This window comes from Coloeus monedula (assembly GCF_965178545.1).
Source record: "Coloeus monedula genome assembly, chromosome: 2".
In the NCBI taxonomy this organism is placed as follows: Eukaryota; Metazoa; Chordata; class Aves; order Passeriformes; family Corvidae; genus Coloeus; species Coloeus monedula.
The window spans coordinates 50932653-50946630 of record NC_138782.1 but is presented as its reverse complement, the minus strand read 5'-3'; the positions used below and the strand labels follow the sequence as shown (position 1 = coordinate 50946630).

The 13978-nt window shown below is 34.9% G+C and overlaps 1 protein-coding gene across 1 annotated transcript in view; it reads right to left on the bottom strand.

The window, feature by feature from the left end:
• FMN2 (formin 2) overlaps positions 1 to 13978 on the bottom strand; it is a gene marked incomplete at both ends in the record, with an annotated part of 150867 nt that overhangs the window by 129189 nt on the left and 7700 nt on the right. Inside the window, one exon of the mRNA XM_082302427.1 lies at positions 3235 to 3401. Coding sequence (XP_082158553.1) covers positions 3235 to 3401 — 167 coding nt within the window. The remainder of the gene's footprint in view (positions 1 to 3234; positions 3402 to 13978) is intronic.

Here is a 13978-nt window from a genome sequence, read left to right as displayed (position 1 = left end):
TGCCATCATGTTTCAAAAGAAATGATAAAACAGGCCAAGACTGAGCATGCAAGTTTTCTCATAAGGTCTTCAAACAGTTCTAAAATTTCCATCCTTTGGGCTAATTTGACAAAAAGTTCAGAGATACTTCATGAACATGCCACCTCCAATCATCATTAAAATTTATCCAAAGATCTGACTAATATATAAGCCTCTGGAAACTAGACACTGTCCTCAGCATAAATGTGATGACAGATGCTAATTCTCTGAAGATTTGTGCTCTCATTTGGCATTTATTGATCCTTCACGTTTACCATATATGAAAAAAGGAGTAAGCACCACATCCACAAAGCATAGCATACACCAGAGTCACACATGCCAAGAATTTAAATTAAACTAACTTCTAGGAGACATTAGAATACTAGCCCAAGAAACTAAGAGCTGTGAAAGTTCTCTTTACTTTTAACGCACTGCTTAGTTGCAGTCAGACAGAAGGGAAGAGAAAGAAATAGGATACAAGAAGAAATCAAAAAGAGGGCATGTATCATTGTTAAATGGCCTACACTGAAGCCTGGAATATCTTGGGAGAAGAAAAGCAAACCAGATCTCTTGCCTTACTGAGAAAACAGACACAAGATTTGGATAAACATTTCTAAGACAGGGAAAAGTAGAGGTGACCAGCAAGCATGAATAATAAAGAAAATGAGAATATAATCAGAATGTGCAATTGCAAACATTTAAAGAGGTTTCAGCATTAGCCACGTTAAATTAAATTCACTAGAGGCAATCCAGAAAACGGGATCAAAGTGAGGGAATAGGACTTTTAAATAATCTGTTTATATTCATCTCAAGCCATGAGCAATAGATAGTGAACAAAACTTACTGAATTGTTTTCATAAACTGTAACACAGCATCTTCAAAAAATAAAGTCTGTGGGACCACACTTAAGAAGGGAATCATGGATTTTATTCAATGTAAAAAAATTAGTACTTTAAAGTTCAGAAATACAAGGGATGTGTCACAATAGGAGAGTAGGCAGGATTCAAAGAAGGGTTTCAGTGGAAAAATTGTTGGAAATTCTGCAAAAAATTTATATATTCTGAAGGAGTGACCTAAGAGACTTTACAAGCACCAGACTAAGATGAAAATCAAAACAGCCAAAGAAGTAACATTAAGGAACAGGCAAGCACCATAGCTGGATGAAGAAGGGAGGAAGAACAACAAGGTGGCAGGGACCAGGACAGAGCTACAGGAGCTTTGCTGATGGCAGTTCCAGCTGAGTGAAAATGACATCTGACAAGCTGGAGGCAATCTGAAACTGAATTGGGGGTCTGATGAGCTTGGAGGTGAAGGAATAATATGGGTCTGGCTCTGCTCCCAGTTTTGGAGTAAGGTTAAAAAATGTACCTCTTAATTCTAGATGGGTGAAATTTAGGTATTACTTAAGGATAGTCTGATTCCTGTGTCTTTGATATAATCTGTTAGATCAACATTTAAGTCTTGCTCTAATGAATTTTAAAAAATGCAAATGAACAAACAAGAAAAACGTGAATAAGAAAAAAAACCCAAGGTACAAACATGGAGAGAGATGCAAAAGAGGACACGACTCACCAACCTTACACGTCCTTTTTTAAGTAATATTCAGCACCACCATAATTTTTGGTGCTAATTTTGAATTTTTTCATTCCCTTACATAACAATTAGCATTTATTCCTGTAAAATATTGTATTTACTCTAAGAAACTAGAAGATGGAGAATTTTCAACTTTTCAGTCATTAGAATTTATACTGCAAGGCCTAAATATTTTCTTTTCGGAGAACATGTAATGAATAAACAGATCAGTGTTCCTGTACTGTGGTCACCAAGGCTGGAGCAGAAACCTATTCCAAAACTCAGTATCAGCAGCTCTCAGCTCTGCACCATGGGGAATTCAGTTATTGAGATCCCAGTGTTCAAGACAGCTGCGTGCTCCCTTGAAGAAGAATGAACTATTGGTTACATAATGGGGCCATACACCACTTCTGACACTGTTTTACCAGGAGTGTCATCTATTTAGTGGATTTATACAGAAAAATAGTCACAGAAGCTGTGACATTTGTGGCTTACTGATAGACCAAGTCACATTAAGAACACTGCTAATCCAGCAACATCTTAAATTCCTGACCTTGACAGATGGTTGACATGGTACTAGGCTACTAATATGTCCCTCCTGTCAGATACTTTAAACAAAAGACTAAACTAACTAAACTGAACTAACTAAACTAAGTAACTAAAACACCTGTTACTCACACAAAGCATGGTATATCAGTTAAAAAAGGAGCCTTTTCTGCTTCTTTCAAAACTTCGAATTTGGTAAAAAATCTATTTATAACAGAGAAGCTTTTTAGGGATATGATATTCAATACTCTAAAGGACATTGCTGAATATATAGCAACAGCAGTAGAACTGAAAACATTACCAGACTCTTTTAAACAACCTGAAAAATAAGAAACTTGTCTTTTGCAGTAACTTTTATGAGTATATTTAACCCCAAGTACTCTCAAATGCTGTGTGATTTGAAGTTGCCTGAGTAAGCTCAGTTTTATAGTTAACCTGCATTTTTCAATTAATTTCAAAAACCAGTTAAAAATGTTTCAAATATTGCATCTTAAAAACAAATAGTAACACCAAATCCAAAACATAAGCATATAATATTGTTAGAGGGACCATGGGACGATTTTGTAGATAAACTGGGTTATTTAGGAAAACACATATCTAGGAAAGCACAGATAACACTATAGCTGGAATGCCAGAGAACTTGCACTGACCCCTGCACTATTTTGTATCAAAAAGTATTTTCAGGGGAGGAAAAAAAAAGTCTAGCATAGACATCCAGTCTGTGTTCTGTAAAATTTTGTGACATGCTGTTTTCTGTTTTTCCTTTCATTTATATTTTTTGGAGAAGCAGCTATTGATAGAAATCTTGGTGGTCGTATAGAGTGCTTTGATTCAAAGAAGACACCTTAATGAAAACTGCAAATGAAGAACAGTATGGCAGGATAAGATATGAGTTTAAAAGAAATCAAGTTATAGGAGAATGTTCTTATGCTTACAGGGATACAAAAGTGTACATACCTGAGCACAGAAAAATAGCTGGTCACTCTAAGAGCAATTTTCATTAAAATGACAAACAGAATTCTATCAGGAGGGATAAACCATTAGCAAATCACGTCCTGCTTCAAAAAAGAGGCAAAAGATAACTTTTTCAGTACTTACATCAAACGTGGGTGTGCTTTGCTGGGCACTCTGATTACATGGCTCTCTGAAGCAGTCAGTGAATGGAAGCAAAAGACCCATTGCAATAATGCGAGAACAGAGTTTTTCTGCTTCTTCTTGTGGTGCATTTTCCTGCTGGCTGAAGAGCTTTTCCAGCAGAGTTCGTCCTGCCAAGGTGATGAGAGAGAAATAAGAATTTGTAGCTATATGCAGAACACAGGTATTGGCATTACAATGCATATTGAAAACCTGAACTATCTGAAGTAAAAAATACTAAATAAAAAAAAGAATTCTTAAGAAATGTATCTGATAGTAAGTCTTTAATGTAAAATATTTCTACATAATGACTGTAAAAGATCTGGAACCTGAATAATTAGGACATTCAAGAAAATATATGTATATATTATATGTATACATATATATGCGCTGGCTTCACTGTGAAGTATGTACAAAACCCATGAGTTGTTATTGTAGCATCAATTTCCTGTACAATTGTTCTGAAGGGAAAACCAAGATATTACCAAGAGATGAAACAACTTCTTCAAAGACATCACAAAAGTTAGCATAGAGTTTAGTCTCTCAGCTCCTGGAATGAGCCTTTGTTTTTTGAATCATAAAGTTATTATATTCTTTGAGAAATTGTGCTCTGTTTCTTCGGAGACACTCACAATAAAAGAATAGTAACAAAAACCCCTCGTAACTATTCCATATAAAATTGTATTGTGTACAGGTCCAGAGTGGCGGAGTGCTCCAAACTAAAATGCAGTGTCACAAGCAGCAATTCAGAGAAGTAAAGCCTTTAAAGAGCAAGAAGATACTTATTCTTCTTACAGGGCCAGATTTTATGATCAAAGTATTTTCTTTTGTTACCCAACCAGAACATGAAAGGAAAGCATATGTTATAAAATATATTAGAGGAGAAAATGTTAGTGGTTTGAAAGATGACAATGCTTTGTGAACTTAGCCAGAAACAGACTATAAAAATTAGTTACATACTCAGGTTGCAATAAAATCTACATTGTAAGAATGTTAAGTTGCTTAAGCTATAAAATGTCAAATGTAAAAAGATGCCGAAGTTCAGATTTATAGATTTAGGTTATATTGATAAGGAGATTAAATAGATATACTGAAAGAGAAAAGACAAATGGAGTAAAAAAGTTAATTTCATGTTTGAGTATAAAACAGCTAGGAATACAATTTGTACCTTAATAAGCTTCTATTGCCTGTTTTTTTCTCCCACTCATTCAAAGACAAAGGTATTTTCAAAAAAAAAACCCCAAAAACAAAACAAAAGAAACCCAAACTGTGTTAAGAAGGCATTTTAGTGTAATTTAGTGTAATAATAATAATTATTATTATTATAATTCTACTGATTTTTACACACAAGATTTCTGATTGAACATTAAATTTATTCAAAATGTAAAATTTTCCAGGCTTTCTGAACATACTAAAAGGATTTTTCTTTTAAACATCTGGAAGCAATTTTAAAAGAATATTGTAAGTGACATTTGGCCAGAAGTTTCTGTATTATTTTAACTTCTTCTGGCAATACACCCTAAAATAAACAATGCATTAAAATGTTGGAAAATATTTGTAAGACTTTCTTCTCCACATCTAAAGATCTAATAATTATCTCATTATTAGTCCAAGTTTCCTAGCCCTTTATTAGACAAAATGCAATACATTCAAGGGAATAAGATAGGAGATAAGCTATGAGATAAACTTGTAAGAGACATAAATTTTGTTACATTTTCCAATCAATTTGCCTCTGTTCCTTGGTTACGCCACCTATAATGCAGTGCTAACAAAACTGCTTATTCACTGTATCCCTCTATCACTGTTCAGTTTTTAATTTTCAAATTTTCAAAATAATTTATTAGTTGAAGACAGTCTGTCTTTCTTGTTGACCACAGGTCACTTTGCTCACACCCAAAAAGAAAGTATTATGCAAGAAAAAGACACATTTCTGCATACTATATTATATATTAAAATGGTATCCATGACTTCTGAACGTCAGACTTGATAGATTTTTTTCTTTTTTCCCCCAGACATTTCAACATTTAATAATCTTGTCATGTTTAGAGAGTTTTTTCCTGCATATTCAGAACCCCTCTCTTATGCTTTGACCTAACAGCGGGAAAAATATCTGTAAATTACAAAACAGGAAATGAGGCTTTTTTTTCCCTTAATCCACCCATTAATTTGCTAATTTTTACAGCATTTAAATGTCTTGCTTAAGTTTAAATGCATTGGTCAGAATCTTAGTTGCTATTCAGTTGGAGTTTAATTTTTATGGTGGTTTTTAACTATTGTCTAAAAATACTTTAGTATTCAAGCAACATAAAATAAGGATATGTGTAAAGAAGTCAGTAATGAATTTAAGTAATTCAGATTATGGTAAGAGAAATTATATCATTTTGTCCATTTGCGCATGAAGTAGTCTTGGAATAAACAGGACAGAAAAATTATTTAATTATACTAGCAATTACTTTTTAAGCTAGAAGAATCAATAACTTGATTTAAACTGATTTTAATACTATTAAGGTGTTCTTTTTATCAAGTATATGTTGAATTAAAAAATAAGCATTCTCAACACAAAGGTAGCCATGTTCATATAAATCTCTGCTCTAATGCAGCTTGCGTGTTCCTTATAATTGCTACGGAGATCGAGGACAGACAGAAACTTAAATTACAGAAATATGTTTTGTTCATTCAATTAACACATTTTACTAAATGCAAGCTGGAAAATACTCAGTTTTCAAAGCATAGAGAAATAGTTTTACTGCAAGAAGCTATGACAAAAATCTCTGTATCAACATTGAATGAGTTGTATGCTTAAAGTACTTAACATATACAATACAGACAGAACATAGTGTTAAGCCACTGAAGTTTTGTACCTAACCAGGTAGGGCTTACAATCAAATTGAGTGGACAATACCAGTGCAAGAACCACACATCCCCCATCAAACATAAAAAGCAGCCAAAGTTATAGAAAGGACAACACAAGTTTTACTTAAAGGGAAATGAAGAGGTAAATCCTGTCACGAGAAGTTGTGTTGATATTTGAAAATATGGCTCATTTCCTCAAGTTAACACCATGCCACGATGCAGGGCCTGGTGGATGGATTCGCTGTGACACTGTAGTTCCTGACAGGGGAAAATTACATTTGAAAGCCACCATTAACCAAGAAGTAGTTTCTCCCTAGGTAAGGGCACCTGATATTTCCCTTATACCTAATCTCAGGCGTCGCTATAGCAGAAGCATTTCAGCTCCAAAGTCGTCATCAGCCTGGGGAGGTGGGTGCTAAATCTGCTCTTGCCTTACTGCCCTCTGACCCCACCGATGCCTGCACTGATGTTGATGTAAGAGACATTTGTGAAGCAACAGGAATCATGTTTATAATTCGGGGCACAATGAAAGTTGTATTTTTGTTTAATTTTAGCAAAATACCTGTTTAGTACTCGATCCTACAGGCTTGTAACAGCTGCTGTTTTGAACTGCAGATGGATTGCCAGTACCCTGTCTATCTGCACTATAGACTGGAATTAATTCAAACTAAAATTACTTTGTATCTATATTGACAGTACAATGTTAATCCCTCCATCTACACCCTAAATGGCAAAAAAAAAAAAAAAAAAAAAAAAAAAAATCATAGCCATATTTAATGCATAGGCTAAATTTCAGTCAACTACAAGATTTTGAACTACAATTTTACATTGTTAATTTATAAATAAAATGCAGCAGCAACAGCTTTTGGCCCCAGACACCGTAATTACCTCATATTCCTAAATTAAATGAGATAATACCTTCAAGAGGTAAAGATGTTTGCAAATAATCTGGAATAATTAAGTGATTAATCATTTCATAATTATTAAATGATTGGCTGATTTCTGCTACAAGGTTAAATGGAATAGCAAAGAATTTCTCTTGACTGCCTTTACCCTCTGTGGAAACAGTAAAAACTAAAACCAAGGTCTCCGAGATCTTTTTTCCCTAAGAGGATAAATTACCACTTTTCACGTATAAAACAACATTTCTTCCTAGAAATCCCAGGTCATGAAATTCCTGAACCCTTTTCTTACCTTTCCCCTAATTAGTTTGACAAGGGATAGGAAGCATACTAAGTTTTGAATTAGACAGGAACTCCAGCTTTAGATCAAATCAGTATTCTGAGGATCCTGCCAAAAATCTTCAGCAAATAAGATGACTATAAACTCAGAAGATGTTTTTTAGGAGCTTGGAATGACTTATTAAACCCCAGTAAGGGATAAAAAGACTCATTTTTTCCTCTCTTGCAAAGGATTACACAGTTTATCAACTAAAAGAATGAGAACATGAAATTAAGTTTGGAAGTATCAGGTATTCTGGATTTCTGTGGATATTTTGTTATAATTCTGCTGCTGTGACTCAGCCTGAATCTTCTGGCTCTGCTTCCAAATTCCATGTTCTCCACCTGTGTACGATCTGTCTCTTTCTCCCATTCTCATGAAGATGAAGCACTATTGATCTTGTCTCCACCAGTATGACACAACAGGTCCTCACCCAACCCCTATGATCAAGAATTGAACACCACTGTTCATGAAACCCACTGCTGTAGAACATGTAGAACTATTCTCTACTGAATGCAAACTCACAAGTTCAAGTATGGTTTCCTTCCATACTGTCTCCCTGTATGAAAAACGTGGGTAAAAGCATGTTCAGTATTGTCTACAGAGAAATACAAGTAAGTCCTGACTCAATGAATTCACCTTATAGACCTTTGATATGCTCAGAAGACAAGCCTTTCAAAGAGCTACAAGGTGAGAAAGAAAATCCTTAAGAATCAGCAATATCATAAAATATTGTTAGCTTTGCATTTGCTTAATTATTGAGGGCAGGAAGAGACATGAATGGAAGTGAGAATTGGAAGAAAACTGGAATAGTCATAGTCATACTGAAAACACAAACACGTGCACTGAGGCGCTGTGCTACAGCAGAGCTTGCAATAATGTTTCCCTGAGGATCTTGCTGTTATAACCTCACATTTATCTTTAAAGATGTGTCTTCTATCCTCCTTACGCCGGATTTGCAAAAGCCCGGGAGCACAGCTGTCACTGAGCACCAGCTGAGACTAATGATCAAAATGAGTTATACTCCAAAAGCTCCCCCTTCTGCCTGTCTCGGTGATCCTCTCTCCAAAAACCCAGAGCACTACGCCACACTTTCACCATTAGCACAGCAGTTGCATCAGTACACCTACACACACTGGACACAGACTTTCCATTTTAATTCTTCCTAATGCAGAGTGAATGGCTTCAGTATAACACCAGCTCTGAACACCCTATTCAGCAACCTCAAGAGTTAACTTGACTTACTCACATATTGCTTACATCTTCAAAAGCTGAAATCTGCTTGTTTCCTTTCCCCCCTTTTTTTTGTCCATTTTAGTAAGATCAGAAATGCTCACACAGCAAAGTGATTTCATAAGCTTTGAAGCCAAATGTACCCTAGGCCTTGCTCTATTTTTGGGAGACAGTACAGGAAATAAAAGAAAAGGAAGAAGAAATAGACAAAATGGTGAATTTCCATTTCTAACATTTTCTATTATTCTTGCAAAATGTAAAAAGACAATTGTAGTCTTCTTATGGTTTCTCATTTAGAAAGGATTTCAATTATGTTGTTTTATAAACAAAAAAATAACAACCAAAAAAACCCCCAAACTAAAAACCAGAGAGAAAATAGGAGGAAAAAAAAGGGTTGCATTCAAAAGGAAGAAAATGCTATACTTCAGCTATCTGCTGTCCCATATTAGTCTAAATCATTCCTTCCTTTCACTTTTTTTTTCTATCTCCTTTTCTACATATGCTGTCAGCAAAATGCCAGCTAACTCAGGCCTCATTTAGTGCAGCACCAACATGCCCCAGAATGCCAGAAGACGACAAACATGTCAGAGAGACAGAAATACTGCAAAGATGTTCATATTTTTAGCTGAGATAGCAATTTCAGCTAGATGCAATTTCTTAAATAATTTTCAGTATAAATTTACACATTTATCATATTTTCTCAAACTATGCAGCAAAAGCTTAATGAACAATTTTTCAGGGGCAAATCAATCGCTCTCCATTTTCACCTTTTTGCTGTTCAATATACTTTACCAAGTCTCAAATAGAACAAGCACACTAGTATTTTACATATAAAATTAATACCTCAATGATAAAAAGTATTAAAGTTCTTTAATGTTTTCCTTTAATTTCACAAGCTTTTCAAATTTCCCATTTTTCAGCTAACCTGTACCACTCAGCCTAGATATAATGTGCAACATGTGACTGCTGAGAATGGTTTTCCAAGGTGCACACGTAACCTGGGGAATGAAACAGAAATTGGTATTCTAGCCATCTTTTCTTCAAATAATAAGCCCAAGTACTGCATAAGTGCATATTAAATATGCATTTGCAGTTACAAAGTAGCAATTTAATTTTGCCTGTTGTTTGCCTGAAGACTGACCTGGGAGATTATGCCGAATATGCCAGGATTAGAAACTTCATTTATTGTTCTTTTTCACTGTAGAGTTTTTAATCCTCTTCTGATTTAGATTGGTAAACCATTCTAGATTTCTCATCCTGTGAGGTTGCTTTAGCTGGGTTTTTTTTGTTTGTTTGGTTGGTTTTTTTAAATTTTTTTTAAGGGATTGAATTTTTATTGACAGATACTTTCCTAAAATCATGTGACAGTTTTCTCACATCCTGGTTACATAAAACATGGAAAACCTGGTAAGCAACCGGCCTCCGCACAATATAGTTTCACAACAAAAAGAAAAAAAAAGCTTTCTGCTTTGACTAAACACAAAATAAAATATGTTTTAAGTCTAATTTCCAGGCAACATAAAACTTAAATATAAAAAAATTGGTCAAGGTCTAGGGTTAGGGCACAAATTGATACAATACTGTCAAATATATTTCTTCTTGTTCTTATTATCAGTGAAATAGTTCATCTCTGCCTTTGCTAGTTGTATAAAAGCTTATGTTTCTAAGGGGAAAAAAACCCACAGATGTTATATGTTGATGTCTTTACATATTTATATTGTATATTATCATATTATACATAAAATATACTTTTATATTTTAGTACTTAGAACATTAATAAAGTTAGGGATGTGTGGAAATACCCAAGAAGATTGACTTTTCTTCTCTGATGTTCTGCCTCCAGATTTCCTATCTGTTCACATGGATGGTATGAACTAAACCCACACATCATCTTAAATTCAGAAGTCAAAGCAGAAAGCCTGTCTAAGCAAGAGAATTAAGAAAAAGACATATCAACACCATCTCCCTCATTCCCACAGTTTTCCATGTCTGCCTACAGACAGTTCAATGTAATTTCAAAGTCAGAAACACATATTTATTAAATTGCAGTGAATAATGTATTGATTGAATACATTCATAGACTATTCAAACAACTAGAAAAAACCATCAATTATTAATTTCACATTTCTCAGTCCTGTACTTGATTGCCACAGTAAAAACTATGCTTTACTTTTGCCAAGCTCTCTGAATTTTTTGGCATCTCAATCACTCTCATTTTACACTGTCCTATCTTTCATAGTACCCTTGTTTAGTGTTAAAATTTTTCCGTGTAACTCTTCACTAGTTCTAAGGATAGGACCAGAGTACATCAACCCCTGTGCAAGTCAAGCAAGTACTTTTTTCCCCTATATTTTAGCCCCACAATTATTATTAAAATTTAAACAGATTCTGGGTTGTGCAAGACAACTTTCATAAGCGTATCACTGAGATTGCAACTCAGCTAAGAACAAGCAACACATTATACAGCAAAAGAAAGAGCATCACATAATGCTAACAGCTTCAAGTGCTTGAGACATCCAAAAGAGAGCCAGAGAATATGTGTGCATGCGCCCTTTCAGAAGCAAGGGCATTAGCTGTCACCAGAAGAGAATCCTACCACTGCCCCCAGGGCCACCTCAGTGCATGCAGAGCAAAGGTAGCTCCTCATTCAAATGGCCCTGAAATTCCTCCAGAAATGCCCTCACGGGAAAAGTGGAGATCTGACAAGATTTGAAAACAGGATTCTCCAAAAATAAAGGTGAGAAAGAGAGATCACTGAATTAAGGAAGTAAAAATCCACCCCAGAAAAGATTTTACAGTTTTCAAAACAAATGCATCTCCTACTTTATCCATAGTGTTTCTTGATTGAACCAAGTGGCTACATTTTAAAACAACCTGTTCATTTGTGCTGGGTATGAGACATGACAACACCACCAATTTCAGCATATTCCCCAGTAGTCTGTTATAAGATTACTTAAACATACACCATATTTCCACAAATCATGCTAGAAAGAGCAGAAGCATGTGAAAATCTAATTAATGCAGACCTTCATCCTGATGAATGAAATCCTAAGGTCAGCTCAGTTCCTAATTTTGAAATTTGTGTCATAATATAGAAAGACAGAAGTTTAACAAAAATTTTACTTGGTAGTGAAAATTTCAAGTCCTGCAAGGGCTATGGCCATGACAAAGGTCAGGACACAGGTCTACTCTTGTTTTAATTATGTAATAAATTTCCACAGCCTGACCAAGCCCATCGATCACAACACTAGGGGTGGGCAGGCCAAAATGATGCTGTTACCTCTGGTAGCAGTGAAGTAACATGACAGAGTCCCTTATCTAAAACCAGCAGGAATTTTCTTCTTTGGATAAATGATTTGCAGTGTTACCATTTGTACAGAAATGCAGGTGAGTGCCTTCTTAGCACACTTGTTTTGTCTAGAAAGCAGCTGTAAATAAAATATTAGCAATGTAGTCTTATTGATCTTTGATAAAATCATGCTGCATTTTGTCGTTTTTCTTTACCCTTTTGTCATATACTCAATAGTTAATTATATCTTCTAATTTCCTCCCTCAAGATTTGTTCCAAAGCCTTGCTTGCTGCTGCAGTCAAAACATGATGAAAATTGGCTTGATTATTTGCAACAATATTTTACGTTTTATAAAAAGCAGGTATTATATCTCTACTATCACCAGAGTTTCACAACATATTAAAAATTTGTGATAGGCTGTGACAGTGCTTTCAGCATTCTTCCAGATTAGCAAATCTGTGAAGCACTCTTTCTCCCTAACTTGAACATAAGCTCCTTGAAATTTTGCTTTCATGGTGACTAAGATTTTACACCTTTCCCCCACAGTGAATTTTCTTACATATGACATATGTATAACAGGATAAGCTGAGACAGAATATTAAACTATTATTTTATCCCTTCCTCTTCCTATATGTCATTTATATATGTCACTTAGCGACAACTATATATGTGACATATATAGTAAAAGGAAAGGATACATCTTTCAGAAGCTTTCATATATTAACTTTCAGAAGCTGAAGGTTTTAGAATTTTTAAATACCAGACAATTCCTCAACTATGATATAGCAGTGGCATAAAGTACAAAATATCTTTCTAAAAATATAAACAAGATGCACCCTCCCACAACATTAAATTGCATGTGTTCTTTCACATTGATTTCTCTTCAGGTTCTAATGCAGTATCATTGCAGATTACAGAGGTACATTTACAAGGCTACCCTATAATTATAGCAGCTTATTATGAAGGAGAATCTATATGTGTCTGTCTATCAAATCTTTTAGGCACCATATGCATCTTTGGCAAATGTTGTATTGCGTTTTCCAGGTACTTAGCTTCCTCTCAGCAAGTATTTAATTTTGTCCATCTTTACCCTTTTAGTTTCTGTGGTGATTTGTGATGTGAAGGCAGCAGTCTGTGCCAGGTTCTTACAGACTGCTAGAAAGCCACAATTCTTTCCATCTAGCTCTTTAAAGTAAGAAGCTCCTCTGATGTCTTTTTGGGCATCTATTACTAGCAGCATGTTTTGTCAGTCCAAACTGATACACACTATTCCATACAACCCAATTTCCTTTATGCCTAATGGTTCAATGTTTTATTCTACATTCAATGCAGTCTGGCCTATCTCTACCTTAGAAGTAAATTCAAGTGTGTGCTCAAGCAGCCAAAAGTCACGAGACACAACTGAACCAAACTAGGAAGTCTTTAAAATGGGACACAAATAACACATTTCCTTCAACCTGCTCATTAGATCCCAAGTATGCCTTAGCTTTCTTTCTGCTCCAGGAGCTGTGCTCCCAAGGTTTGGTAATCTCCAACTTTAATATCTGCTTTTTAATATTTATCAGGATGTACAAAAGCTTTTGGTTTTGTGTCCATAAACAAACAACAGTAAGACGAAGAAAGGGGAAAAGCAAAAAGTTAGAACTATATTCCACAAAAATTACACGTGCATATCTATGTATTTGTGCAGATATGTTCTTCTAGACTTCATCTGAAAAAAACCTAGAAACACAACTCCCTTGCTGTAACTGGGCCTTTATTTTCTTTCACTGCTGTAATCAAATATTTCCCTCAACAACTTCTCAGCATAAATTATTTCTTGACTCTTTGCATGACAAAATAGCACTTGGATACACAACCTCTATTATGAAGGCAATGTTTTTGTTTTGGTTTTTTTTCCTTTTTTTTTTTTTTTAATGAAAACCACATTTTCTTCCATGACTTTTAAGAGATGTTAAGTTAGTTAAGTATTGTGATACTGCAGCACACATTTCTTTTTTAGAGTGATTTTTTTTTTCCTTATCAGTGCAAGGAAGAGGAAAGGATAGCAGTTACTTTTTCCCCTGGTACATGCTATTTCTACGTCTTCTGCATCTATCTCTGGTACATCT